A 24,533-nucleotide genomic window follows, 5' to 3' on the forward strand; every position below is an offset into this window, starting at 1 on the left:
ACTGCGAAATGATTCAAAAAAATGGACCTCTGTGACCCGAGAGATTACTAGGGAGGGATGAATGGGCAGCCCCTGGAGAACCAGTCTCCTTGTCTCTCTGCCTACCCCCCCCGCGGGCGTCTCCGCTCCTCCTGCCCCTCCCTCCCTCCCGCCAGCAGAGTAGGAGTTCACCCTGGCCTCCCCCCAGCGTTGAGCAGCCAGCGGGCCCCTCTGGTCAGCTTGGGCTGGCTCCTGAACAACTTGGTGTCTCACATTTCCAAGTGGGAACATGGACAAGAGATCCTCGCCCACAGCTGTGCTGCCCCCCAGTGCCTCCCTCCCTGCCCCCCCACCATGGTCAGCCTGCCCCCCCACGCCAATCCTTGCCCCCCCCGCCTGCCCTGACCCCACTGTCCCCTCCTGTTCCCCTGCCCCCAACCTCCCCGCTGTCCCTGTTCCCCATCATCCCACAACCCCCAATGTGCTTCTGTTCCCCTCCCTCCTCCTCCCTGTCACCCCTCCCACACACTGCCTGCCCTGCCCCCACTAACCCCTCTTGTTCCCCTGCCTCCCCTCCCCCCATTCTCCTCCTAGTCTCCTGCCCCCAACCTCCCCCGTCCCCTTCCCCTCTTGTCCCTCAGCCCCCATCCTCCTCTTGTTCCCATTTCCCCTCCCTGCCCCTCATCTCACCTTCCCCCCAACTACCCTTCTGTTCCCCTTCCCCCCATTACTTCCTCCCTTTCCCCCCCCCCACGCCCTGTGCCCCTTCTCCCCTCCCCCTCCAGTGGCTAGATGGGAGTCAGGGGAGACCAGCCAACTCCCCCCCCCCCGCGATTCAAGACCCACAAGACCTCACTTCACTGTTGCCTTTTGATGGTACATGGCGATGGGTCGGCTTCACCTTTGCAAAGGGGCAGGCTCTGGGGCAAAGGGGTGGGGCTGGGGACTGGCTTCCCCAAGTTGTCTGGGGCTGGAGGCTTTGAATTAACAACATGATGGGGGCTAATTTGGCTCTGACAAATCAGGAAAGAGATCTTGGAGTTATCGGGGACAGTTCTCTGAAAACTTCCACACCGTGTGCAGCGGCGGTCAAAAAGGCAAATAGGATGCTAGGAATGATTAGGAAAGGGATAGAAAATAAGACCCCAAATATCTTACTGCCCCTGTATAAAACTATGGTACGCCCACATCTGGAATACTGTACAGATGTGGTCTCCTCACCTCAAAAAGGATTGGAAAGGGTTCAGAAAAGGGCAACTAAAATGATTAGGGGTTTGGAACAGGTCCCCTATGAGGAGAGGTTAAAGAGACTGGGACTTTTCAGTTTAGAAAAGAGGAGACTGAGGGGGGGATAGGATAGAGGTCTATAAAATCATGAGTGGTGTGGAGAGGGGGGATAAAGAAGTTAGGGTATGTCTACACTACAAAGTTAGTTCGAACTAACAGACGTTAGTTCGAACTAACTTTCCTAGGCGCTACACTAGCACTCCGCTAGTTCGAATTTAATTCAAACTAACGGAGCGCTTAGTTCGAACTAGGTAATCCTCATTCCACGAGGATTAAGCCTAGTTCGAATTTACTAGTTCGAATTAAGGGCTGTGTAGACCCTTAATTCGAACTAGTGGGAGGCTAGCCCTCCCCAGCTTTCCCAGTCTCTTTAGCCTCTCTTCATATGGGACCTGTTCCCAACCCCTGATCATTTTAGTCGCCCTCCCCTCTCCCACCCTCTCTCTTCCCCTCTCCCACCTCCTTTTCCCAGTCTCCCCCAGTTTTGTTCAATAAAGACAGATTCCGTTTTTGAACACAATTGTCCTTTATTTTGTACATCAAGAAGAGGGGCTAGGGAAGGGTAAGTGGAAGGAGGTGAGGGAGGAATGGGGTACGAGCCCCCGATGGGGAGGACTGGGCTGGCTCTGCGGGCTTCTGGGGGTGGAAGCTCTCCTGCAGCCCCCCAATTGCCCCCTCTCCCCAGATGGCAGCCTGCGGCAAGTGCAGCCGGTCTGATGGCCGAGTGGTGTGATGTGCCCAGTGTGGGCACTCAGGGCACTCCAAGCCAGGACTCCTTTGCAAGCGGGGCACCCCTTAGAACTGTCTGTCCGGGGTGGGGGTCGGGACCCTTTAAGCGCAGCCCTCGGCTAGCCTGAGACAGCAGCTCCATGCTCTAAGTCCTCCTCTGATGCCCTGCCGGCACTGCTTCCGGCCATCCTTAACCCCGTTCAGGGTCCACTTAATGTGGACATGCTAGTTTGAATTGGCAAAACGCTAATTCGAACTGGTTTTTAGTTCTAGATGCGTTAGTTCGAATTAGCTTAGTTCGAATTAACTAATTCAAACTAAGTTAGTTTGAATTAGCGCTGTAGTGTAGACAGATCCTTATTTATTAGTTCCCATAATGTAAGAACTAGAGGACACCAAATGAAGTTAATGGGTAGCAGGTTTTAAACTAACGAAAGAAAATTCTTCTTCACACAGCGCACAGTCAACCTGTGGAACTCCTTGCCACAGGAGGCTGTGAAAGCTAGGACTATAACGGAGTTTAAAGAGAAGCTAGATACATTCATGGAGGTTAGGTCCATAAAAGGCTATTAGCCGGAGGATAGGAATGGTGTCCCTGGCCTGTCTGTCAGAGGCTGGAGAGGGATGGCAGGAGACAAATCGCTTGATCGTTGTCTTCTGTCCACCCTCTCTGGGGTACCTGGTGCTGGCCACTGTGGGCAGACAGGCTACTGGGCTAGATGGACCTTTGGTCTGACCCAGTACGGCCGTTCTTATGTTCTTAACACGACAAAGGGCTGGTGGCTCCCGTCCCGGTGCTGCTACGTTGCCGGATGCCAACCTGGGGTTGCCGTGGCGATTTGAAGGGCTCCCGACTCTGTCCTTTGCCAGGGTAGCTATTGGGAGCCGGGAGCCGTTTAACCGGCATCCTGCTGCCTGAGCCCCTGCCTGGGAATTCGGTGGCGGGGGCAGCAGGATCGACATCGAAAGGGGCCGGATCTGGCCCCAGGGCCGCCCCTCGCCCGGCCCTGCGCTAGGCGCTGTACAAACCCACAGCACAAAGTACAAGCTGCTCAGTGAGACTCAGGGGGCATCGTCCCCCCTCCCCGCCCCTCTCCCCTGCCCCCCAAGAGGGGGGCACCCCTGTGCTGAGGCAGGGAGCCTGTGGGGCGGCAGGACCGGTGGCTCTGGGGTGAGGGTCTCTCTCAGCAAGCGCGGGGCTGCCAGCCTGCAGGGCAGGCGTCGGTCTCCAGCCAGGGACATGGGGGGACCCAATCCCTGGGGAAGGGCTGGAGGCCCCTGGGGACCCAGAGGTGCAGGGTGAGGGGCCCGTCGCACCCGGGAATGAACCGGGGACCCCAGAGCTGGGAACAGCAGCTGCTGCTGCAGGAACCGAATTTCCCCTCCCCCGGTCTGGTCCCTCCCCCCCCCCCCATCCTCCCACCCCCGGCTCTGTGACTAAGGCAGGGCGGGGAATGAGTTAGTTTCTCTTTCTATCCCCATGGGAGGCCGAGTCCGTCTCCCCTGCAGACAGTGCGAGAGCATCTCCAGCGCCAGAACGTCCCCTGGACCAGCCGCTGTGAGAGCCGCTCCCAGGTGAGAGGGCTGGGGCTGGGATTGGGAGAAGAGAGCCCCAGTTGTGTGTGTGTGAAGGGGGGTGTCTGGGCCTGGGTCTCTCTCTGTGTGTGTGTGTGAGAGTGTGTGTCTCTGCGTTTCTGTCTGTGTGTGTGCTTTATCCACATTTTTTCTGTTGCACCCTGCCGGTACAGAGGTGGTCAGGGATGGGGCTGGTGGGCAGATGGGGCTGAGGGCCCACGGAGCATGCTCAGTCTGAAGCTGGGGTCCTGGGGGGTGGGTAAGAGGACTGCTGGGGGACACGTGGGCTCAAGGCAGCACATGCATCTTCCAGTGCCTTGGGTAGGAGGAGTATTTGGGCAGCCCAAGGACTAGCAGACGGGACTGGTGCCCACAGCCCTCCAGCTCGATATTATAGTGTGGAAGTACACTACGTTATTTCGAAATGACATCAGTTATTCTGAAAGAAGGCTGCAATGCAGATGTACCCTCAGGCTACGTCTACACTACACAGTTATTTTGGAACGAGCTATTCTGGAGTAGTTATTCCGAAAGGGTATGTCTACACTACCCCCCTCGTTCGAACTAGGGGGGGTAATGTAGTCATACGGAGTTGCAAATGAAGCCCGGGATTTGAATTTCCCGGGCTTCATTTGCATGATCCCGGCTGGCGCCATTTTTAAATGCCAGCTAGTTCGGACTGCGTGCCGCACGGCTACATGCGGCATGAACTAGCTAGTTCGGATTAGGCTTCCTAATCCAAACTAGCTGTACACCTCGTTCCATAATTATTTCCTAGGATATATTTGGAAATGCCCAAAGCAGGAAGACAAGTCCCATCCAGCCTTTTCCTGCCTCGCCATTCAGAAACCAAAAGAAAAAGGCGGGCTGTAATTCTGGGAAATTACAATTCTGGGAGGGCTGGAAGTCAGAGAGTGACCTAGGAGGAATCAGAGGAGTGTTAAAGGCAGTGTCAGTGCCTGGGGAGGGAATACCTGGGGGAGGATTGTGAGCAGGGGGCTGCTGTGTGGGAGGGCGCAGGGCTGCACACGGGGCGAGGGTGCAGAGTGGGGAGTTCAGTCCCCTTCTGCGGAGGCATCGGCGCGTAAAGGCTCCGTTGTGCACGGAGGCAGCACAGGTGGGGAAACTGAGGCAGGAATGCACGGCAAGCCTGGTGCTTTGGGCCCCCCCTTTTTGAGTACCAGCTCTTCCCGCAAACAGTCCTCCTCACCCCAAAGCTTCCCCCGCAGCCTGACTTCCCCCTCTCGCCAGAAAGTGTGTAGGGGTGAGCAATGACTGCATGTGAAGGCAACAGAGGACTACGAGAGGCTAGGGCAGGCCTGGTGGGGAGACGGGCTGTGCTTGGGGGGAAAAGCCAGGCTATCATGCCATGGGAGAAGTTGTATCCAGGGAGTGTCATCAGAGTGCCAATGGGCTCCTGCCTCAGTTTCCCCTGCCATGTGTCTGAGGCAGCAGTACTTTGGGGAGCAGTTTCAACCTCGCCGGGGGTCTCTGAACCCTTTTAAGAGCTGGGAAGGTGGGATCCAGTCATCTGCCCGTGGGAACTTCCCATGCCCCGTGTCCCAGGTGGACAACAGGGATGTCTCTGTGACTCTCCAAGTGGTGGTCCACAGAAACAGCCCTTTACACATTTTGGCTGTTCCCTCTTGTGCTGCAGATCCACTGATTGCTGGAGAAGATCCACAGAGACTCCTGGCCCCGGCTGAACAGAACTGACTCCCTACACCGGTTAGCGCGTGAAATCGAGGAGCCCCGTGCGTGTCCCGCTGAGACGAGAGGAAAGAATGGATCCTTCTAGGAAAACACTGTGCTCAGACATTTATCCCAGTATCCCTGGACACCTCGAGGGAGCCAAGCCAGGTAACACAAGCCTGGTTCTCAGCATGTCCATGAGGGTCTCTGGCTTTGTGGATTGTCAATGGGACCTATTCTGACACCCCCTCTCCTCCATCCACCCACCCTGCTACTGTGCAGAGCCCAGGCTAGTAAATCCCACCCACTGCTCCCTGCAGCTTTCCTTGCTCTGCAATTCATAGTGTCAGCTCAGCTATTCATGATATAGCTCATCTCCGCTCTGCTATTCCTGATATCTCATCTCTGCTCTGCACAACCCCTTCCTGCCGGGGGTCATCCTTTTAACAGATTCAATACCTCATGGAATGAGGTATAACAGTTAACTTGAACTAAGGACTTAGTTCGAGTTAACGTTTGACTGCCTCCTGTAGCTGCGGGCAGTCAGTTCAGAGTAGGGGGATTTAAAAATGGCGACCGGATGGGGAGATGCAAAGAAAGCCCGGGATATTTAAATCCCAGGCTTCATTTGCAACTTCGAATGCCTACATTAGCCTCCCTAGTTCGAACTAGGGGGCTGGTGTAGACATACCCTGAGCTACCTGAGTTTAATCCGGGGTGAGCAATAATTTTTGGTGATGGGGCACTCCAAGATTTTGGAAAGTGGTCAAGGGCCACACTTTTCTGTGGAGGAGATGTGAGGTCTAGGGTGGAGGCTGGGTACAGAACAGCGCATGGGGACTGGGGTGCAGGAGATGGCATAAGGTCTGAGAGGGTGTTTGTTTGGGTGGAGGAGGGGGTTGTGATCAGGGGCAGGAGAATGGGGTGCAGGATCTGGGAGGGTGTTTGGGTGCAGGAGAGGATTCCGGCCTGGGGAAGGGGGTGTAGAAGGGAGTACAGGGTCTGGGAGGGAGTTGTGACCTGGGGCACGGGGGTGCAGAGGATTTGGATGGTGACCTGGGGGAGGGAGTTGGAGAGCAGGGGTAGCAGAGGCAGGCTCTGGCTGGGACGCACTTACGTAGGCATCTCCCAGCCAGCAGCCCTGCAGCATCCCTAAGGCAGGCTGGGCTCCCTGCCTGCTGCAGCCCCACATCTGCTGCCTCCTTCCCTCAGGCTAATCTCTGAGCTCCTATTGGCTGATTGTATCCAAGTTAGTTCGAATTAGCGCTGTAGTGTAGACATACCCTTACTGATTCCCAGCTCTACCTTCCTGATTTTCTATACTCTCTGTCTCCCACCCTCCTCCTTTTTTCCCCCTCACCCCCCTCCCTCACCACTTCTCTCCTATTTATTTTGGATCTACACATCCTAAACTCATGACTCCAGTCATCTGAAGAAGTGGGCTGTGCCCACGAAAGCTCATGATCCCATGGACATGTGTTGTTGGTCTATAAAGCGCTACCAGACCATGTGTTGTAAAGAAAGGTGATGGTTAACACCCGCTAGCTTCAACAACCTCACAACAGCCACCAACTACATGATAACATCTCTTTGGGGTATCTGCTGAGCCTCCACCAAGGCTGCCTTTTGGTGATGGTTGTCACAGAACAAGCCAGACCTGTGTTGCCAAGGTGTTAGAAGAAACCAGATTGTAGGTGCCTGTCAGAGGCGGCTCTGCCCCTTCCAGGATGGGGTCACATGCTGCGTTTGGGGGTTGCTCCCCTGCTATCACTGCTGTCTCTCCCGAGCTGGTGTCGCCCTTTGTCTAGCCCAATATCTCCAGGGCCAACCTTGTTTTCCCCTGGATGCTTTTCAGTGAGACTTAGGACAGTCGGAGGCCACGTCTGCCGCTTCCTGAGATTTGGGACACCGCAGTGGGAGTTGTGTCTGTCACATCTAGACCACGGTCTTCTTTCTCTGCACAGGGCCCCAGTGCACCCCCGAATGAGATTTGTGAAGGGGTGCGGTAGGGATAGGCGCGGTTGTTTTTTGGTTTGTTTGTTTAGGGTTTCTATGGGAGTTGGTTTTTTGGTTGGCATGTTTTTCTCATTTTTTACCGCTCTCCGAATCCTGTTTTTCAAAGATCTAAAGTAGAGATTAATAAGATGTTTCCACCGAAAGTCAATGCGGAAATTTTTCAGTTCAACTGGTTTTTTTAATTTGTTTTTTAATCTAATATAACTGAATCAAGCATAATATTTTCTGCTTTGTGAGTCATGTTCTCCTGTCAATGGATTAACTACCTAAGGTAAGCATCTGCCTTAAAGGTGGATGCAGGATAGAGGGACTCTTCCCAGAGAGGTAACTTCAGGAGAGAGTTGATTGATTTCTCATTCTATCTCCTCCCTATCATAGAATCCTAGGGCTGGAAGAGACGTCAGGAGTCATCGAATCCAGCCCCCTGCCCAAGGCAGGACCAATCCCAACTCAATCAACCCAGCCAGGGCTTTGTCAAGCCGGGACTTAAACACCTCTAGGGATGGAGCTTCCACCCCCTGCCTAGGGAACCCGTCCCAGTGTTTTCCTGCCCTCCTAGAGCAACAGCTTTTCCTAATATCCCACCTAGACCTCCCCCACTGCAACTTGAGCCCGCTGCTCCTCGTTCTGCCCCCTGTCCCCACCGAGAACAGCCTCTCTCCATCCTCTTTGGAACCCCCCTTCAGGGAGTTGCACCTAATATGCCATTAGCCTTCTTCGATATGGGCACCCTGTTGACTCATATCCAGCTTCTCAGCTGTAATCCCCAGGTCCTTTTCTGCAGAACTGCTGCTTAGTCCGGTTTTGAACTGGACAATCCAATATTTGAGCTTTCTGTTCAGGAAACAAATTGAGAAAATAGAAATGAGAAGATAACTAGAGGACACCAAATGAAATTAATGGGCAGCAGGTTTAAAACTAATAAAAGAAAGTTCTTCTTCACACAGCGCGTAGTCAACCTGTGGAACTCCTTGCCAGAGGAGGCTGTGATGGCTAGGACTATAAGGGAACGTCTAGACTACAGGGTTTTGTCGACGGAAGTTTTGTCGACAGATACTGTCGACAAAACTTCTGTCGACATAGAGCGTCTAGACACATTCAGTTCTGTCGACAAAGCAAGCTGCTTTGTCGACAAAACCCTGTAGTCTAGACGCAACTCTACAGGCAATAACACCTTCTGTCGACAGAACCCTGTCGACAGAAGGTGTTATGCCTCGTAAAATGAGGTTTACCAGCGTCGACAAAACTGCTGAGTTCTGTCGACATTATGTCTACAGAACTCAGCGGTAGTGTAGACGCAGCGGTAGTGTAGCGGTAGTGAGACAAAACTCAGTAGTCTAGACACACCCTAACAGAGTTTAAAGTGAAGCTAGATAATTTCATGGAGGTTAGGTCCATAAAAGGCTATTAGCCAGGGGATAAAATGGTGACCTTGGCCTCTGTTTGTCAGAGGCTGGAGAGGGATGGCAGGAGACAAATCGCTTGATCATTGTCTTCGGTCCACCCTCTCTGGGGCACCTGGTGCTGGCCACTGTCGGCAGACAGGCTACTGGGCTAGACGGACCTTTGGTCTGACCCAGTATGGCCGTTCTTATGTTCTAAGATATCCGGTATTTTCTAAATAAGACGGAATGTCGATTGTGATGTAATGTCAAGTGTGTCTGGTATTTTTATTGAAACCATCTGGCAACCTTAGATCTCTGTGCTGCACCGGATAGTGACTGGGATCTGCAGCTTGTGACTACGTCCTGGGGAAGGAAGAAGTAGAAAAAGCTGGATGGGGGGAGGCCTGCAGGTGTCAGACAATCTGCCTCCACTCCTTCCTCGTTGGGCCCAGACGTTGGGCTTGAAATGAGCAGGCCAAGGTCAGAACCACCAGAAGTAGGAGTTGAAGTTGCACGAACAGGCTCCTTAGAACTGCAGTTTGGGACGAAAATACAAGGCAGCTAAGAAAATTGCCTGAGGCGGCCATGGAATCACCATGTTGGGTAGACAGACACCTGTCAGGGATGGTCTAGACCGGGGCTACTCAACACGTGGCCCGTGGTCTGTTTGTTTATGGCCCATGGTGTGTGGTTTGGGGTGATGGTGCAGTTTGTGTGGATCTGTGTTTTAGTAGCCCAAACCGAAATGGAGTCAATAGACTGGTCTTCTGTTGAGATGCGTTTTAGGCGTTAAATTCCTGCACTGTCCTTGCTTGTTAAAAGTGCTGTGAATAGGGGTGAAAACTGGGTAACTATTGCATTTTCTTAATATCAGCAGAACTGACTTTTAAATGGGGCCTGCGTGTTGGGTAGTCTTGCCTTCATCTTTGTATTCATGCCCATTAGTGTGAAAGAAGCGATTTGCATATATTTGCATATATATTTGCATGTATAAGCAACCACACTTACGTTGTGGCCCTCAAGTGTCCCTGGTAACTTCCCGACTCTTTTTTTTATTATTTTGCTCAACAAATTTTCCCTGGTGGGTTTTTTTTTTGCTTGACAAATTTTTATCCAGTTTTTTTTTTTTTTTAAACCATCGGGCAACCCTACGGGCTCCCCTGCACAGGTGATTGGTTTTTTCCACACTGGGGGTATGATTTAAAGGGGAGATCATGTGACCAGTCGTGTGCCTGTCCCCACCAGCCCCAGCTGGCCACCCAGTGCAGGGCCACATGTTTCCTGCAGGGGAGGGGGCTCCTCTCCCACCACCCCCCCAACCCGCTCCCTGCCCAAGTTTGGTTGCCAGTGAAACGTGCTGAGGCCCCTTCTGGGAATACGGAGCCAGGACCCCCCCACACACACCTTGCCCAGGGGCCCGGCAATCCTGTTAGCCCCCCCTGCAAGCAGCTGCCAGCCCGCCATGCTGCAGGGCGGTTTTCCCGCAATCGGAAGGGGCTGGTCCCATCCCTTCCAGGCTTGGTCCTGCCCCTTCTGCTCCCTGACATCTGGGGGTGGCACCTCCCCCCTTCTCCCGACATCACTTGTAATAACACCCGCTGCTCCTCGAAGGTGTCTGGGGAGCCAGTGGACGGGAGGGCAGAGATGTGTCTGCAGGAGGGGGCCGGTTGGTTCCCCCATTATGCCTCCTCCCTCTCTCTGGCCCCTTTCCCCCAGCTCCCCTCTCCTTCCCCCCATGGCCAAGCTGCCCTCCACAGACCCCTCCAGCAGAGCCAGCATCTGCATGCGCCCAAGTAGAGCTGCGGAAGCCAGGTACAGGAGCTGGAAATGTATCTACAGCAGGGCAGCCAGGCAAGGGGGGGATGCCCTGACATGCCCCGTCCAACAGACGAAGCCAAAACTGATCTTTAACTGCCTCCCTTCCAAGGTAGACTCTGGGGATTTAAAAAAAAAAAGAGAAGTCTCTAACTCGTGACAGGTCCCAACTAATATTTGCTTAACCTAACTGAATAGTAGTTTAATTGGCAAAAGGAGGGGAATTTATTACACTCCCACTGATTGCTAATACTGTAAATGCCCAATTTTGAGTGATCTAAATAGGAATTGGGGTTTTTTTTGTTTGTTTGGGGGTTTTTTAATGTGATTATTTTAGGTAAATCAAACCGAGACACTTGCCTTGACCTCCACGCTATGATTGTCCCTGCACAGGCTTGCCAGAGAGCCAAACCAACACAAGAGGAGAACAGAAAGCCCCGGCCATATAAGTGTGTCATAAGAACGGCCGTACTGGGTCAGACCAAAGGTCCATCTAGCCCAGTAGCCTGTCTGCCGACAGTGGCCAGCACCAGGGGCCCCAGAGAGGGTGGACTGAAGACAATGATCAGCGAATTGTCTCCTGCCATCCCTCTCCAGCCTCTGACAGACATACTGTAGTTCTAGAAATGACATAGCTCTGTCGACAGCTGGGGGTTCACGCCTGAGCCAGCATTGATCACGAGGGAGCTGCTACAAATCACAGCGGAGCAGTGGCCTGGCCCGGCGTGTCCCCTTAGCCCCGCAGGTATGAACCTGCCCTCCTAGCTCGTGCCAAACCCCTGATGCTGCTTTGCTGCTCGTTATAGGGGCACTAGCTTGATCCAAGCCAGCTCCGGCACCTCTTCCCAAGCTGCAGCCCCACTTCCCCGCTGCAGGAGCTGCAGGTTTAGACATCACTCCTCCAAGTCTGTTCCATGCCCAATTCTGCCAGGCACTGGAAGAAAGGAAGAGGGCAGGAAGTGGTCGCAGGGAGTGGAGAAGGAGTCAGCAGCGAGGAATGAGGAGTGGTTAAGGAAGGAAGGGGTTAGCCATGGGAGGGAGAGATGAGAGGGCCAGGAAGCCAGCAGGGGGGAGGGAGCGGAGGCAGCTGTGGGGCAGTGCGGAAGCAGCAGCAGGGGGGAAGGTGTATGGGGAAGGAAGGGTCCAGCAATGGGCCGGGTGGGGGGAAGGGGCTATCGCCAAGCCCCCACTATTCCGGCACAGCTGTGATCCCAGAGGCAAGCCCAGGGTACAGCAGCCGCCCGGCTCCTGCGTGGGGTCAGCTCCCTGCTGCAGCTGTTGGGGCGCAGGCCATGGTGGGGGAACCCCAGCGGTGCTCCGGGGAAGAAGGGAAGGGCAAGTGGAAAGAGCGGTGGCGTCGTGACGAGTAGGAAATCCGCTGTCGTGTGCGGAAAAGGAGGGCTGGCGGGCGGGGATTCTCAGAAGAGCGACGGCGGGTGTTTCCTTTTGAAGGCTAAAATTTCCCGCCCAGTCATCTGGGTGGCCTTTAAACCCGTGAGCGACGCAGCGGGCAAACCCCCGCGCTGCGTAACTAGTGCGTAAAGCTGTCACGGGGCGTCGTGTCACCTGGGGGCAGGCCCACGCCTGACCTGCAGGGGCTGGTGCCATCACTCCCTCGTGCTGTGATATTTATAGCTCCTCTGTGGCTTTCCACGCCCCCGTGTTGGTGTCGGGGCGGGGGCGGGAGGACCCCACGGGACAGGGGCTGCGATGCAGCAGCCTTTGGGGGCAGCTCACTGAACCCAGGCCGCACTGGGGAGCCGGCCCCTTGGTGCTGCCCTGGCTGGAGAGCGACTGCAGCTCGCACGTGTGGGGCTGAGGCTCTAACGCTGGCTGGGAGCAGGGTGGCCGGTTTGCTGTGCTGGGAGCCAGGCTGGGTCTGGGGGGGAGGGAGAGGCTGAGCAAAAGCCTCTTGCCCCCCCCCTCTATTCACCTGCCCTCTCTGTCCTCTTCCTTCTGTTGCTGAGGGGAGGTTTTCACTCTTCCCCCCCTCCCCAACTGCCCCCACGGGCCCTTACTGCCAGCTGGGATCCTGACTATGGAGTCTGGGGGGAGGAGGGATGATGTATCCTGGGGAGGCTCATATTGCACCCCCATTTACAGATCTGCCCCGTGTCTCTCCCTCCCCCGCACCCCACGTCCCTTTCTCCTGCCGTTCTGTGGGGCCAGATTTCCCCTGTGGGTGGGAAGGTGAGGCGGGGGCCCACATGTTCCGGCCGCATGTTTCCTTCTCCCACAGGCTGCGGAAATTCGCCCACCCCCTTCCCCTGTGAACTGCCAGCATCCTGTCAGCTGCTGGGCTGGGAATACAACCTCCTCCTCCCTCCCTGTTTCACTACTCACACCTGGCACTTTTGTGGCTTTCAATCACCCTTCTGGGGGAGGGAGGAATTTTTTTCCATTCACTCTCGGAGCTGACTTCTGAGGGAAGCATGGCCTAGTGGTTTGGGGGCCAGGCTGGGCAGCGGAGGACCTGGGTGTGATTCCTTGCGTAAACTTTGGCACAAGGTAGTCTCGCCCTGCCTCAGTTTCCCATCTATACCATGGTGCAAGAACAGTAATTCCCAGATAAGAGCTTATGTAGATACACAGGAGATTGGTTTATATTGGGGGCTGATTTAATTCCACCAGACCCAGAGGGTTCCTCTCCTCAAGGACTATGTAGGTTGGTTGTCTGGAGGAACATCCTGTCAGATCTCAGATGATCAGTGGGCAAAAATTCTTCAGAGGCAATGAGTCAGTTGCTGGGAATTTTTCCCATAAAAGTATATGTCTGAAACATTTTGCCCAGTTATGTGAATTTTGACTGGAAGGTTTCCAAGGTCCACAGCTCTCTGGTCACGTCTGGTCACAGAGAGCGTCTGTCCACGTTGCAGGAAAAGGTCTGTTCTCAGGTGGGGTGGATAACCCCCATTAGCTGACTTGGGTGAAATAGCAGCGAAGACACAGCGGCTACGGCTACGCTGGCATGATTTTCCGAAAATGCTTTTAATGGAAAAGTTTTCCTTTAAAAGCATTTTCGGAAAAGCACGTCTAGATTGGCAGGATGCTTTTCCGCAAAAGCACTTTTTGCAGAAAAGCATCCGTGGCCAATCTAGACGCAGTTTTCCGCAAAAAAGCCCCAATCGCCATTTTCGCCATCGGGGCTTTTTTGCAGAAAACAGTACTGTGCTGTTTACACTGGCCCTCTTGCACAAATGATTTGCTCAAGAAGGCTTTTGCCTGAACGGGAACAGCACAGTATTTCCACAAGAACACTGATGATCTTATATGAGATCGTCAGTGTTCTTGCAGAAATTCAAACGGCCAGTGTAGACAGCTGGCAAGTTTTTCTGCAAAATCAAACGATTTTGCGGAAAAACTTGCCAGTCTAGACACAGCCAGCATGATGAGCTACCAGCTCACATTAAAACATAAAATGTAGTCTGAGGTTGGACCCGAGTAGCTAACAATGTTCCCTCTGAGTTACTCCATCCATGCATGGAATAAATTTTATTTTGTGCACTGGTGCACGGGCAGATGTGCACCACCAATATAAAGACATATTGCACTGGGCGCTCTGCTAATCAGCCACGTGGCATTGGAATCCTCCCAACTGCCCGCCCAGATGCACGGCTTACAGGGAACACTGGCAGCTCACCCCACTTGCTTTAAAGGTCTTTGCTGTAAAATTCCCAGCATCTTTACTCACTTCCGCTGAAGAATTTTTGCCCACTGATCATCTGAGATCTGACGGGATGTTCCTCCAGAGAACGAACCCAGATAGTCCTTGAGGAGCCCTCTGGATCTGGTGGAACTAAATCAGCCCTCAGCATAAACCAATCTCCTACGCTATCAGATAAACTCGTATCTGGGCCCTATCCCCATTAAGGGGGGGCCCATCACAGCCTGGGAATGAGTCTACTCTTGCAGCACCCTTGTGCGAGAGGGAATTACTGTTCTCCGACCATAGCCCAGATGGGAAACTGAGGCAGAGACTTCCACGTGCCAAAGATTACATAAGGAAACACACCCAGGTCCTCCACTGAACACACCTGGTTCAGCAAGGTAGCTGCACACAGGAAGAACGTTTAAAATGCTCAGTTTCAGCCATAATGTATGAGAGCTAATTTGCACACTGAGGAAACTAGAAAGAAACTAACAGCTAGGCAGCCTGAGAAAAGTTTCTTGTATGGAAAAAGACAGTCACTGCTCTCCCCGGAGCAACCCACCCTCCCTTGCGAGAATCAGCACACATGCAGACTTAGTGTCGGGGGAGAGGGGCGCAGGCTGGGCAGGGGGCCCACACTGAAGAGTGAGGGTGAGTCCCACATTCCCATCCCTTCTCCCCTGTGAGCCGGGATCCGCTTGCCCTTGGGACGTGTCAATTGTGGGAGAGTCCGGGAAGGCGCCATCAGTGGAATGAAACAGCCCCACTCACGGTGGGTACGGCAGCTGGGCGACGTAAGCCGCCATTGGTGCTGTCGTCCCTCCTGTGACCAATGAAACGGTTGCATGCAAATCGGGTCTAGATTAAGGCAGCTGATTGGCTGCGTTGCCGCTGATATCACAATGGTGTAGTTCTCGGCAGGGCACGGATATAGCCCGTATTGTAGCTGTGCACCACAGGGGTGTCTGTTAAGTGTAAGTGACCTACAGTCTCAAACTTGGGTGAGGGATCTTGGCGATAAAGGAACAAAACCCTCTCTCCGCCCCGCTTGTCGCTACCACCGTCCCTTCGCGGTGACGCTGTAGACACGGGAGGATCCAGAGTGAGGGACAATTCTGGACCCTTTGCCCTAGATCAATAACCGCTCCTAGCACCAGGGTAGCACAGACCCTGTGTAGCCACTGACTCCAAGTGCCCCAGTCTCAGGAGAACTAAGGGCCTCTTCTCTCTTTCAGATAACAGCCGTGGCTGCCAGCACAGGAAACAGGTGGCATGTACAGTCGCACTGGCGGTTGTACTTGTCGGTCTCATTGTTGCCATTGTGGTTCTGTCAGGTGAGTGGCTAATCCCGGTGTGTGTGTGATTGGTTTACAGCTGCATCGCGCAGGGCAGAGAAAAATTCCATGCTCAGAGCAAGACGGTTAGGTCACACCGACCCCGGTATAGACTCGGGCTGCGCATGGTTAACCGGTTAACCAGCAAGGATCACCTGCCGGTTATGGTGAACAGGGCTGGAACAGCTTCCCGCCTGCCCGCAATGAGGCACCGTGGGCCTGGCCTGGCCCGAGCAGCCCTTGGCCACAGAACAGGGACCACACCACCCCCATTTAAGCAATTAACTGGTTAAACATCATGGTTAACTAGTGAACTGATTAACCGGGATTTTACATCCCTCGTGTAGACACGGTTGGATGGACAGAAGGATCCTTTTGCTGATCTAGCTACAGCCTCTGGGATGGGGGGATTAACTGCAGCGAGGGGAAACACCCTTCCGTCGATGCAGGAAGGAGCTACACTCCGGCTCTACAGGGGCCCGGCTGCGGCAGCATGGCGGGGCCCCTGTGATGTAGCAATCCCCATAGTCACTGGCTCTCGCCGCGCAGGTATCGGCCGTGGGCGAGGGGAAGGCGTCTTCTCCCTGCTCCCACCTGTAGCCGGTGATGACAAAACGGGCCCTGGGAACCGTCTTCTTGACACCGTAGTTCCCATGGCGACCCACGGGATCCCCCGCAGTGCCGAGGGACAGGCACGGGAATGGAATTTCGCCTCCCAAACCTGGACAGTTTCAGGTGTTTGCCCCGCGGAGACTCCCCTGGCCTGGCCGTGTGGCTGTGGCTGTTACCAGATTATAGACCAGGGCTGAGGAAAGTCCAACCCACGGCCCAACGGCAGCCTCCAGCAGGCTCCTGGCCTGTCCGGTCCCTGCATGCTGCTCAGAGCGGCTGGCACCAGGGGCCTGCATGTCCCTGTGCACCACCGTGAGCCAGGGGAAGGTGGGGAGAGGCGCCGTCCCCCACCCCAAGCTCTGTTCTGCCCTCAACGTCCATCCCACACCCTGCACTGCCTCCACAGAAGAGCGCGGCCCTCGACCACTCGCCAAAGTCTTGGAGTGGGGGTCATTTGCGTGGGGGCGGGAAGAGGATTATGAGCTCTGAACTGTGTGTTTTTCTCTCTCTCTTTCAGTGCTAGTATCTAAAGCCTTGCCCCGGTTCATGCCCTGGTGCCCGGACGGCTGGCTCGGATACCAAGGGAAGTGTTACTATTTCTCCGAGGCTGAACTGAGCTGGAACGACAGCCGGACGAACTGCTCTGTGTTCGGCGCGTCGCTGGCTGCGATTGACAGCGAGCAGCAGCTGGTGAGAAGACAGACAGACGTAGAGTCTGTTGGTGACAGGGGCTTTGCCGGAGTGATGGCCAAGGTCTGCAAAGGACTCCGGGGCTGTGGCCCCAGGTGTCTAAAAGAGCCTGAAGCTGCAGGATGAGGACCCTGGTTGGCATCTGTGCTCCTCAGGCGCCATTTAAGAGCAAGGCCTCTCGGAGAGGGAGCTGGAGTTTCCATGGTGCCTGGGCCTAGACTGTGGAGTGGACTCGCCTGGGAGCTCAGGACCGTCCAGACCCTCCCCACCTGCTGCTCCACGAGCGAGGGGCACGTCTGTGGCCTGCATGCTCGGGTATCGGTGTAACCCACGGGAGAGGGGACCACGCTTTCCACACTGTGATGGCCCACAGTGGATCTGAGCCCTCACAGCCCCTGACTGCACACACACACGCAGCGTGGACACCTCCAATAACAAACCCCACCGAAACAAACCGCTCCACTGACACCCACACACAAGCCCCCCCCTCCCCGTGTGAGAGAGAAGGACTCTCATGTAATGTGTGAATCGCCTCACGTCCTTCATGAACGGCAGATGCTCTGCTACCCGGGGAAATGGGAGACGCCCTTCCGTAGACCCATGTGGGCACCTGGGATGGAGACTGAAAGGGGACATGTTGGCAGTTTTCCCATGCCTAAGGAGTGTGACGAGGAGGAGGGAGAAAAATTCTTCTCCTCTGAGGACAGGACAAGAAGCAAGGGGCTGAAACTGCAGCAAGGGAGGTTTAGGTTGGACATTAGGAAAAACCTCCAGCCTGTCAGGGTGGTGAAACACTGAAATAAATTGCCAAGGAGGGTTGTGGAGTCTCCATCCCTGTGAGCAGCCAATGTGGAATCAAACTCTGTCCTTTCTCGGTTCCAGGCTTTCATGATGCGATACAAAGGCATCTCCGAGCATTGGATCGGCCTCTGGAAAGAGCAGGAGGGGAAGCAGTGGAAGTGGGTGAATGGGTCTGATTTCAACAGCACGTGAGTCTTTCTTTTCTGTCTGTTTTGGTGGCTGTGGTGCTGAACTGAGACAGAGCCAAGTTTTGCCATGTACATACTGAAGGAGGAGCAAGGGAAATCTGTATTGAGAGCCTGCGTGGATCCAAAACTGGGATCCGAAGGAAAAAAAGGATCTGCGGATATCCATCTCCAGAGCCAGGGATGTGGCAGCTGAGGGATAGAGAACGTGGATATCTGTGTTAGCGGGTGGTGCCTGGTTTGCACCACTCAGCGTCACCTCGCACGGTTGTTTCCTCACACGATGCCCACAGGACGCCATTTTGTTCTACAAAATGGCGTCCTCCTCGCCACCGGACCTCGCCTCGCACCCTGTGGACGAGGCTGCGCTGAGTGGCGGAGGCCATTTTGGAGAGCAAAATGGCATCCTCTATGTAGGATTGCCAGCTAGTTTCACAAAAAACATGGAACATGGCGGGAAAAAAAATGGATTGAGCTGCAAAAAAAAAAAAAAAGGCACCAAAGTTACTGAGAAAAAAAAAAGGTCACTGTGCCTTTAAATCCCCATGCGCTCCCTGCCCCTACCAGATGCAGCAGGGGAAGAATACCCCAACAAGCCTTCTGTCAGAGAAAAACAAAATACCAGACATTTTACACGTCCGGTATTTTCTGGGGGTTTTACTTGGCAACCCTTCCTCTATGCACATTCAGTGCACGGGAAACCACACTGCATCATGGGAGCTGGCCTAATCTGAGCCTGGAGGATGTGTGGCCCCTGCTGTGCCCCAAGTCCATCCTCCCTCTCCCGTGAAATCCCCCCACCCTGCCTCTTCCTGCCCCACCCCATTCCACCCCCTCCCCTACCTCTTCAGCCACTCCACCATTGTACCCTGCGTGCCCCGGAACAGCTGCTCCTCAGGAGGTGGGATGCACAGAAGCTGAGCCCAGGGGCCTGCACTGGGCACAAGGTGCAGTGTGGAGGCCGGGTGTCATGCTGGCAAAGCTTTGGGGAGCCCCTGCCTCAGTGACGGGCAGTGGCGGGAAAGGCCGGCCGGTGGGGCTGACGACGGCTTCGTGCTCTCTCCTTGCAGGCTGCTGATAAGAGGAGGAGGGGACTGCGCCTACCTCAATGACAAGTCGGTCAGCTCCTCGCGGTGCACCACTGAGAGAAACTGGGTCTGCAGCCAGCCCGATGCCTACACAGTCCAGCAAAGCACGACGCAGAGGAGTCAGGAGCGAAAAAATCTCTGACAAAGGCTCACAGGGGGCTACTAGAGAAGGCGTCTTTCGCATCCAGTGCACCGGGGCTGAAACGTAAACAAACCAATTCTTTCGGACTGAAAAACAAGACCAGGAACAGGCCACCCAATGAAAAGCGAAATACAGCGGGACAATCGCAGATAGGGCCCCGTGCAGGAACAAATGAGGATCATTCATCTAGAGGCTCACCTAACTATCGCTGCTCAGGAGGAGAGAGGGTGATTTGCTGCCTCCATTCAAATCCAAGCACATTTCCCATTCAGAGAGGTCAGCCCCTTGCATGCAGTCACTGTCATGGTAAATGGCTGGGTGCAAAACCTCTCTTGAGGATGCAGTAGGTGACAGGAAAGCAAAGAAGACACAGGCATGTTTAAGGAACGGGCTACGGGATAATACAGAAAACACGGATGTCGCTGCGCAATTAAAAGGCACATGCTAACAGAAGGACACCGTGCAGCGCAGGTCAACTATATCCAATGCAGAGCTAGAGTTGGTTCAAAGACTGGGAACAAGAAAGATGTGAGGCGAGACGCGACTCTCAAGGGCTGAGTTTGGGGCTTTTTGTGCCAGATAATCGGGACAGGAATGAGAGGAGGAAGAAAGACTGGGACGGGGAAGGTCGACTGGGGAGCTGCTTTTCACTCCACCTGCGGCTACAAGAACAACAGGGGTGCTTGACAAAACAGAAAATCAGACAACTAGAAATGGATCAAAGGAGCCGTGTTTTCACACAACGCACAATTACTCAGTGGAACTCCCTGCCGCAAGATGGCTGTGAAGCCAACAGCCAGAAGGGCTTTTTTATTTAAAAAAAAAAAAAAAAAAAAAAAGCACACAGGGAACTTAGAGGCTATTCTTCATAGGAGAGAGGAAATGAACAGGAGGTTCGCTGGTATCCAAACTTTCTTACTTCAGGGCATGAAGCATCATCTAAAGGTCTGGAAGAGTCTTCTCCAGCTGGTTGGTTGTTCCATCGCTGTCCACTAGGGGACTTCTTGGCCCCTTCTAGTGAGGCCATTGCTCTCATCGAAGAATGCACGACAGGCCTGGATTTCTTTCGCTGTTACTCTGGAGAACCCAGCCTGCTTGGATCTGGGACATTGCACCTGGGCCGGGTGGATTTTCCCCCCAGGAAGGGCGGTGGGACAGTGGCACATCCTTAGGGCCTCCTAAGCCCGCTCCGGCTACCTTTCTGAACCAAGCTCCAGCCCTTGGGATCGGTTCCAGGGCAGCTGTTTCCTGCTGGAACTGCTCAGCGTGCAGGAAGGAGCATTTAGATGATGCAATGTGGGACTGATTCGTTTGATCTCATTTCACCGATTTATTTATTTATTTATTTTGTAGGACGCCAGTTCTGAGTAGCTACTAAGTCAGCTGCTAGGGGCCATTCGAACAACCTTCTCTCCCGCGCGCCTTCTTTAAGCGGGGGTGCAGGCAGGGGGCTTTGACGCTGTTATGACATCCCAGAGAAATGGGAAGCCAGCCTGGCTGAGCGCCCTTGAGCCGGCTCTCTCTAGATCCAGAGCTTAAATCCTTTATATGACTCCTTTTTTATTTTGAGATCGTGCAAGATCTCCTTGTTAAGCCAAGCTGGTCTTTTGCCATATTTTCTATCTTTCCTACACAGCAGAATTGTTTGCTTTTGGGCCCTTAACAACGTCCCTTTGAAATACTTCCAACGCTCCTCAGTTGTTTTTCCCTTCAGTCTTGCTTCCCATGGGACCTTACCTACAAGTTCTCTGAGCTTATCAAAATCTGCCTTCCTGAAATCCATTACCTCAATTGTGCTGGTCTCCCTTCTACCTTTCCTTAAGATCATGAACTCTATTATTTCGTGATCACTGTCCCCTATACTGTCTTCCACTTTCAAGTTCTCAACTAGTTCCTCCCTATTTGTTAAAACCAAATCCAGAACAGCTTCTCCTCTGGTAGCTTTTTCAACCTTCTGAAACAGAAAGTTGTCTCCAATGCAGTCCAGAAACTTATTGGATAGCCTGTGGCCCACTGTGTTAGTTTCCCAACATATGTCTGGATAGTTGAAGTCCCCCATCACCACCAAATCTTGGGCTTTGGATAGTTTTGTTAATTGTTTAAAAAAGGCCTCATCCACCTCTTCCACCTGGCTAGGTGGCCTGTAGTAGACTCCTAGCATGATATCACCCTCGTTTTTTACCCCTTTTAGCTTAACCCAGAGACTCTCTACACAGCTATCTCCTACGTTCATCTCCACTTCAGTCCAAGTGTGTACATTTTTAATATACAAGGCAACCCCTCCTCCCTTTTTTCCCTGTCTGTCCTTCCTGAGCAAGCCGTACCCTTCCATACCAATATTCCAATCATGCGTCCCATCCCACCAGGTTTCTGTAATACCAATGATATCATAGTTGTATTTATTGGTTAGCAATTCCAGTTCTTCCTGCTTATTACCCATACTTCTCGCATTTGTATATAGGCATCTAAGATACTGATTTGATCTTGCCTCCCTGTTGTGCCCTGACCCTCCTTTCTCCTTGCCATTATAGGCCGTAGTCCCCCCTACTTCCAACCCATCTCCCAGTCAAACAGCTCAATCCCAGTTCAGTCCCTCTACTCACCTGGCCCTGATGTCTGTAGTAGCAGAATGTCTCCCTGCCTACATCTAGACTGCCGGCTTCTTTCGGAAGAAGCTTTTCCGGAACAGATCTTCCAAAAAAACTTCTTCCGAAAGAGAGCGTCCGCACTGCAAAAGTGCCACAAAAAAGGGATCTGCTTTTTCGACAGAGAGCATCCACACTGAATGGACACCGAGAAGTCCTGTGGCACCTTAGGGTGTGTCTAGACTACAGGGTTTTGTTGACAAAAGTGGACTTTTGTTGACAAAACTATACCTGTGTCTACACTACCGCCAAGTTCTGTCGACATAATGTCGACAGAACTCGGCAGTTTTGTTGATGCGGTAAACCTCATTTTATGAGGCATAACGCCTTTTGTCAACAGAGTTCTGTCGACGGAAGGCGTTATTGCATCTACTCTGTCCTTTGTGTCTACACTCTAATGTCGACAAAGTGGCTTGCTTTGGTCTAGATGCTCTTTGTCGACAGAAGCTTTGTTGAAAGTATCTGTCGACAAAGCATCTGTCGACAAAAGCCTGTAGTCTAGATGTACCCCTATAGACTAACAGACTTATTGGAGCATAAGCTTTCGTGGGCAAAGACCCACTTCGTCAGATGCATGAATGGACGCTTTCTCGCATACAAGCTGTGATGACAGTGGACAGAGTGACCACCAGGGCACCTGTGTTATTTTCTGGAGGTCTCTTCTTTCGAAAGAACTCGCTCTTACACATCCACACGTGACTTTTTCCGAAAAAGCTTTTTTGGAAAAAGGCTTCTTCCTCATAGAAAGAGGTTTACTGCCGTCAGAAAAACCCCTCCGTTCTTTCGATTTTCGATCAAAACTCATTGGCAGTGTGGATGCAAGCATTGATTTTCCGGAAATACAGCCCCGTTTCCGGAAAAACGCTGCAGTGTAGACGCACCGCTGGTCATGAATGGTCGTCTCTTCACAGCAGGCAGGGAGCCAGGGGCCAGACTCTCAAGTCCCTTCCAGTCCTGCAATTCTAGGATGTTTTAAGCTCTATGGCAAAGCACAAGGCACATTAGCTGTAGCCGTAAGCAAGCCAATTGCAGTACTACAGAGAGCTGACCTAACGCACCCAACTCTAGCTATGGCACAGTCATAGCTGGAGTCAACGTACCTTAGGCTGAGTTATGGAGGGGCCTACACTGCAAGGGGGGGGGGGTGACTGGAAGTTTCTCCCATTGACTTCCCTTAGGGTATGTCTACACTACAGAGTTAGTTCGGACTAACGGACGTTAGTTCGAACTAACTTTCATAGGCGCTACACTAGCGCTCCGCTAGTTCGAACTTAATTCGAACTAGCGGAGCGCTTAGTTCGAATTAGGTAATCCTCATTTTACGAGGATTAAGCCTAGTTCGAACTAGCTAGTTCGAATTGAGGGGTGTGTAGACCCTTAATTCGAACTAGTGGGAGGCTAGCCCTCCCCAGGTTTCCCTGGTGGCCACTCTGGCCAACACCAGGAAAACTCGTCTGCCCCCCTCCCGGCCCCGGACCCCTTAAAGGGGCACGGGCTGGCTACGGTGCCCGTGCCAGGTGCAAGCCTGCCAGCACTCAGCCAGCAGACCCTGCACCTGGCACGGCTCGAGCCAGCCACCCGATGCCCCCCAGCCATCCCCCTCTTCCCGGGACCAGGCTGGCGGCTCCCGGGAGCTTGCCCGGGACCGCAGGAGGCAGGCACCCGCCTGGGCTACTGCAGACATCGTGGACTTCATCCACGATCTCCGCACTAGGCACAGGAAAGTGGCCGTCTAGGGCAGGAGAGCTGCCAGCCTGGCCACCCAGGAGCAGGTGTGCATGAAAATCAAGGGGGTCCACTGAGACCCCCAACCCTGAGCCCTGAGCTTACAATGGCCATACTGGGTCAGACCAAAGGTCCATCTAGCCCAGTAGCCTGTCTGCCAACAGCGGCCAACCCTAGGGACCCTGGAGGGGATGGACCGAAGACAGTGACCAAGCCATTTGTCTCGTGCCATCCCTCTCCAGCCTTCCACAAACCTTGGGCAGGGACACCACTCCTACCCCCTGGCTAATACCACTCCATGGACCCAACCTCCATGACTTGATCTCACGTCCCTTTAAACTCTGTTCTAGTTCTAGCCTTCACAGCCTCCTGCAGCAAGGAGTTCCACAGGTTGACTCTTTGCTTTGTGAAGAAGAACTTTCTGTTATTAGTTTGAAGCCTGCTACCCATTCCTTTCCTTTGGTGTCCTCTAGTCCTTCTTTATGGGAACTAATGAAGAACTTTTCTGTATGCACCCTCTCCACCCCACTCATGCTTTTAGAGACCTCTATCCTGTCCCCCCTCCGTCTCCTCTTTTCTAAGCTGAAAAGTCCCAGTCTCTTTAGCCTCTCTTCATCTGGGACCTGTTCCCAACCCCTGATCATTGTAGTTGCCCTCCCCTCTCCCAGCCTCTCTCTTCCCCTCTCCCACCTCCTTTTCCCAGTCTCCCCCAGTTTTGTTCAATAAAGACAGATTCCATTTTTGAACACAATTGTCCTTTATTTTGTACATCAAGAAAAGGGGCTAGGGAAGGGTAAGTGGAGGTGAGGGAGGAATGGGGCACGATCCCCCAATGGGGAGGACTGGGCTGGCTCTGCGGGCTTCTGGGGGTGGAAGCTCTCCTGCAGCCCCCCAATTGCCCCCTCTCCCCAGATGGCAGCCTGCGGCAAGTGCAGCCGGGCTGATGGCCGAGTGGTGTGATGTGCCCAGTGTGGGTACTCCGGGCAATCCAAGCCAGGACTGCTTTGCAAGCGGGGAACCCCTGAGAACTGTCTGTCCGGGGTGGGGATCAGGACCCTTTAAGCGCAGCCCTCGGCTAGCCTGAGACAGCAGCTCCACGCTCTAAGTCTTCCTCTGATGCCCTGCCGGCACTGCTTCCGGCCATCCTTAAGCCCTGTTCAGGGTCCACTTAATGTGGACTTGCT

General features: G+C 53.6%; 1 protein-coding gene across 1 annotated transcript; it reads left to right on the forward strand.

The window, feature by feature from the left end:
* Window positions 1–3,471: 3,471 nt before the first annotated feature.
* LOC102458635 (C-type lectin domain family 2 member B-like) lies at window positions 3,472–23,433 on the forward strand. The gene is made up of 6 exons (XM_075914182.2): window positions 3,472–3,570; window positions 5,228–5,430; window positions 15,363–15,461; window positions 16,591–16,763; window positions 17,646–17,752; window positions 18,820–23,433. Exons 2-6 carry the CDS (start codon window positions 5,355–5,357, stop codon window positions 18,977–18,979), a joined length of 615 nt encoding a protein of 204 aa, XP_075770297.2. The 5' UTR covers window positions 3,472–3,570; window positions 5,228–5,354; the 3' UTR covers window positions 18,980–23,433.
* Window positions 23,434–24,533: the final 1,100 nt, after the last annotated feature.

This window comes from Pelodiscus sinensis, chromosome 19 (genome assembly GCF_052426305.1).
Source record: "Pelodiscus sinensis isolate ZL-2025 chromosome 19, ASM5242630v1, whole genome shotgun sequence".
NCBI lineage: Eukaryota > Metazoa > Chordata > Testudines > Trionychidae > Pelodiscus > Pelodiscus sinensis.

Excerpts from the sequence above, each read along its gene's own strand:
- LOC102458635 (XM_075914182.2), top strand. The coding sequence starts at position 5,355 with ATGGATCCTTCTAGGAAAACACTGTGCTCAGACATTTATCCCAGTATC. Across the intron at positions 16,764-17,645 it reads TTGACAGCGAGCAGCAGCTG|GCTTTCATGATGCGATACAA; the intron begins GTGAGAAGACAG and ends TCTCGGTTCCAG. Across the intron at positions 17,753-18,819 it reads GGGTCTGATTTCAACAGCAC|GCTGCTGATAAGAGGAGGAG; the intron begins GTGAGTCTTTCT and ends CTCTCCTTGCAG.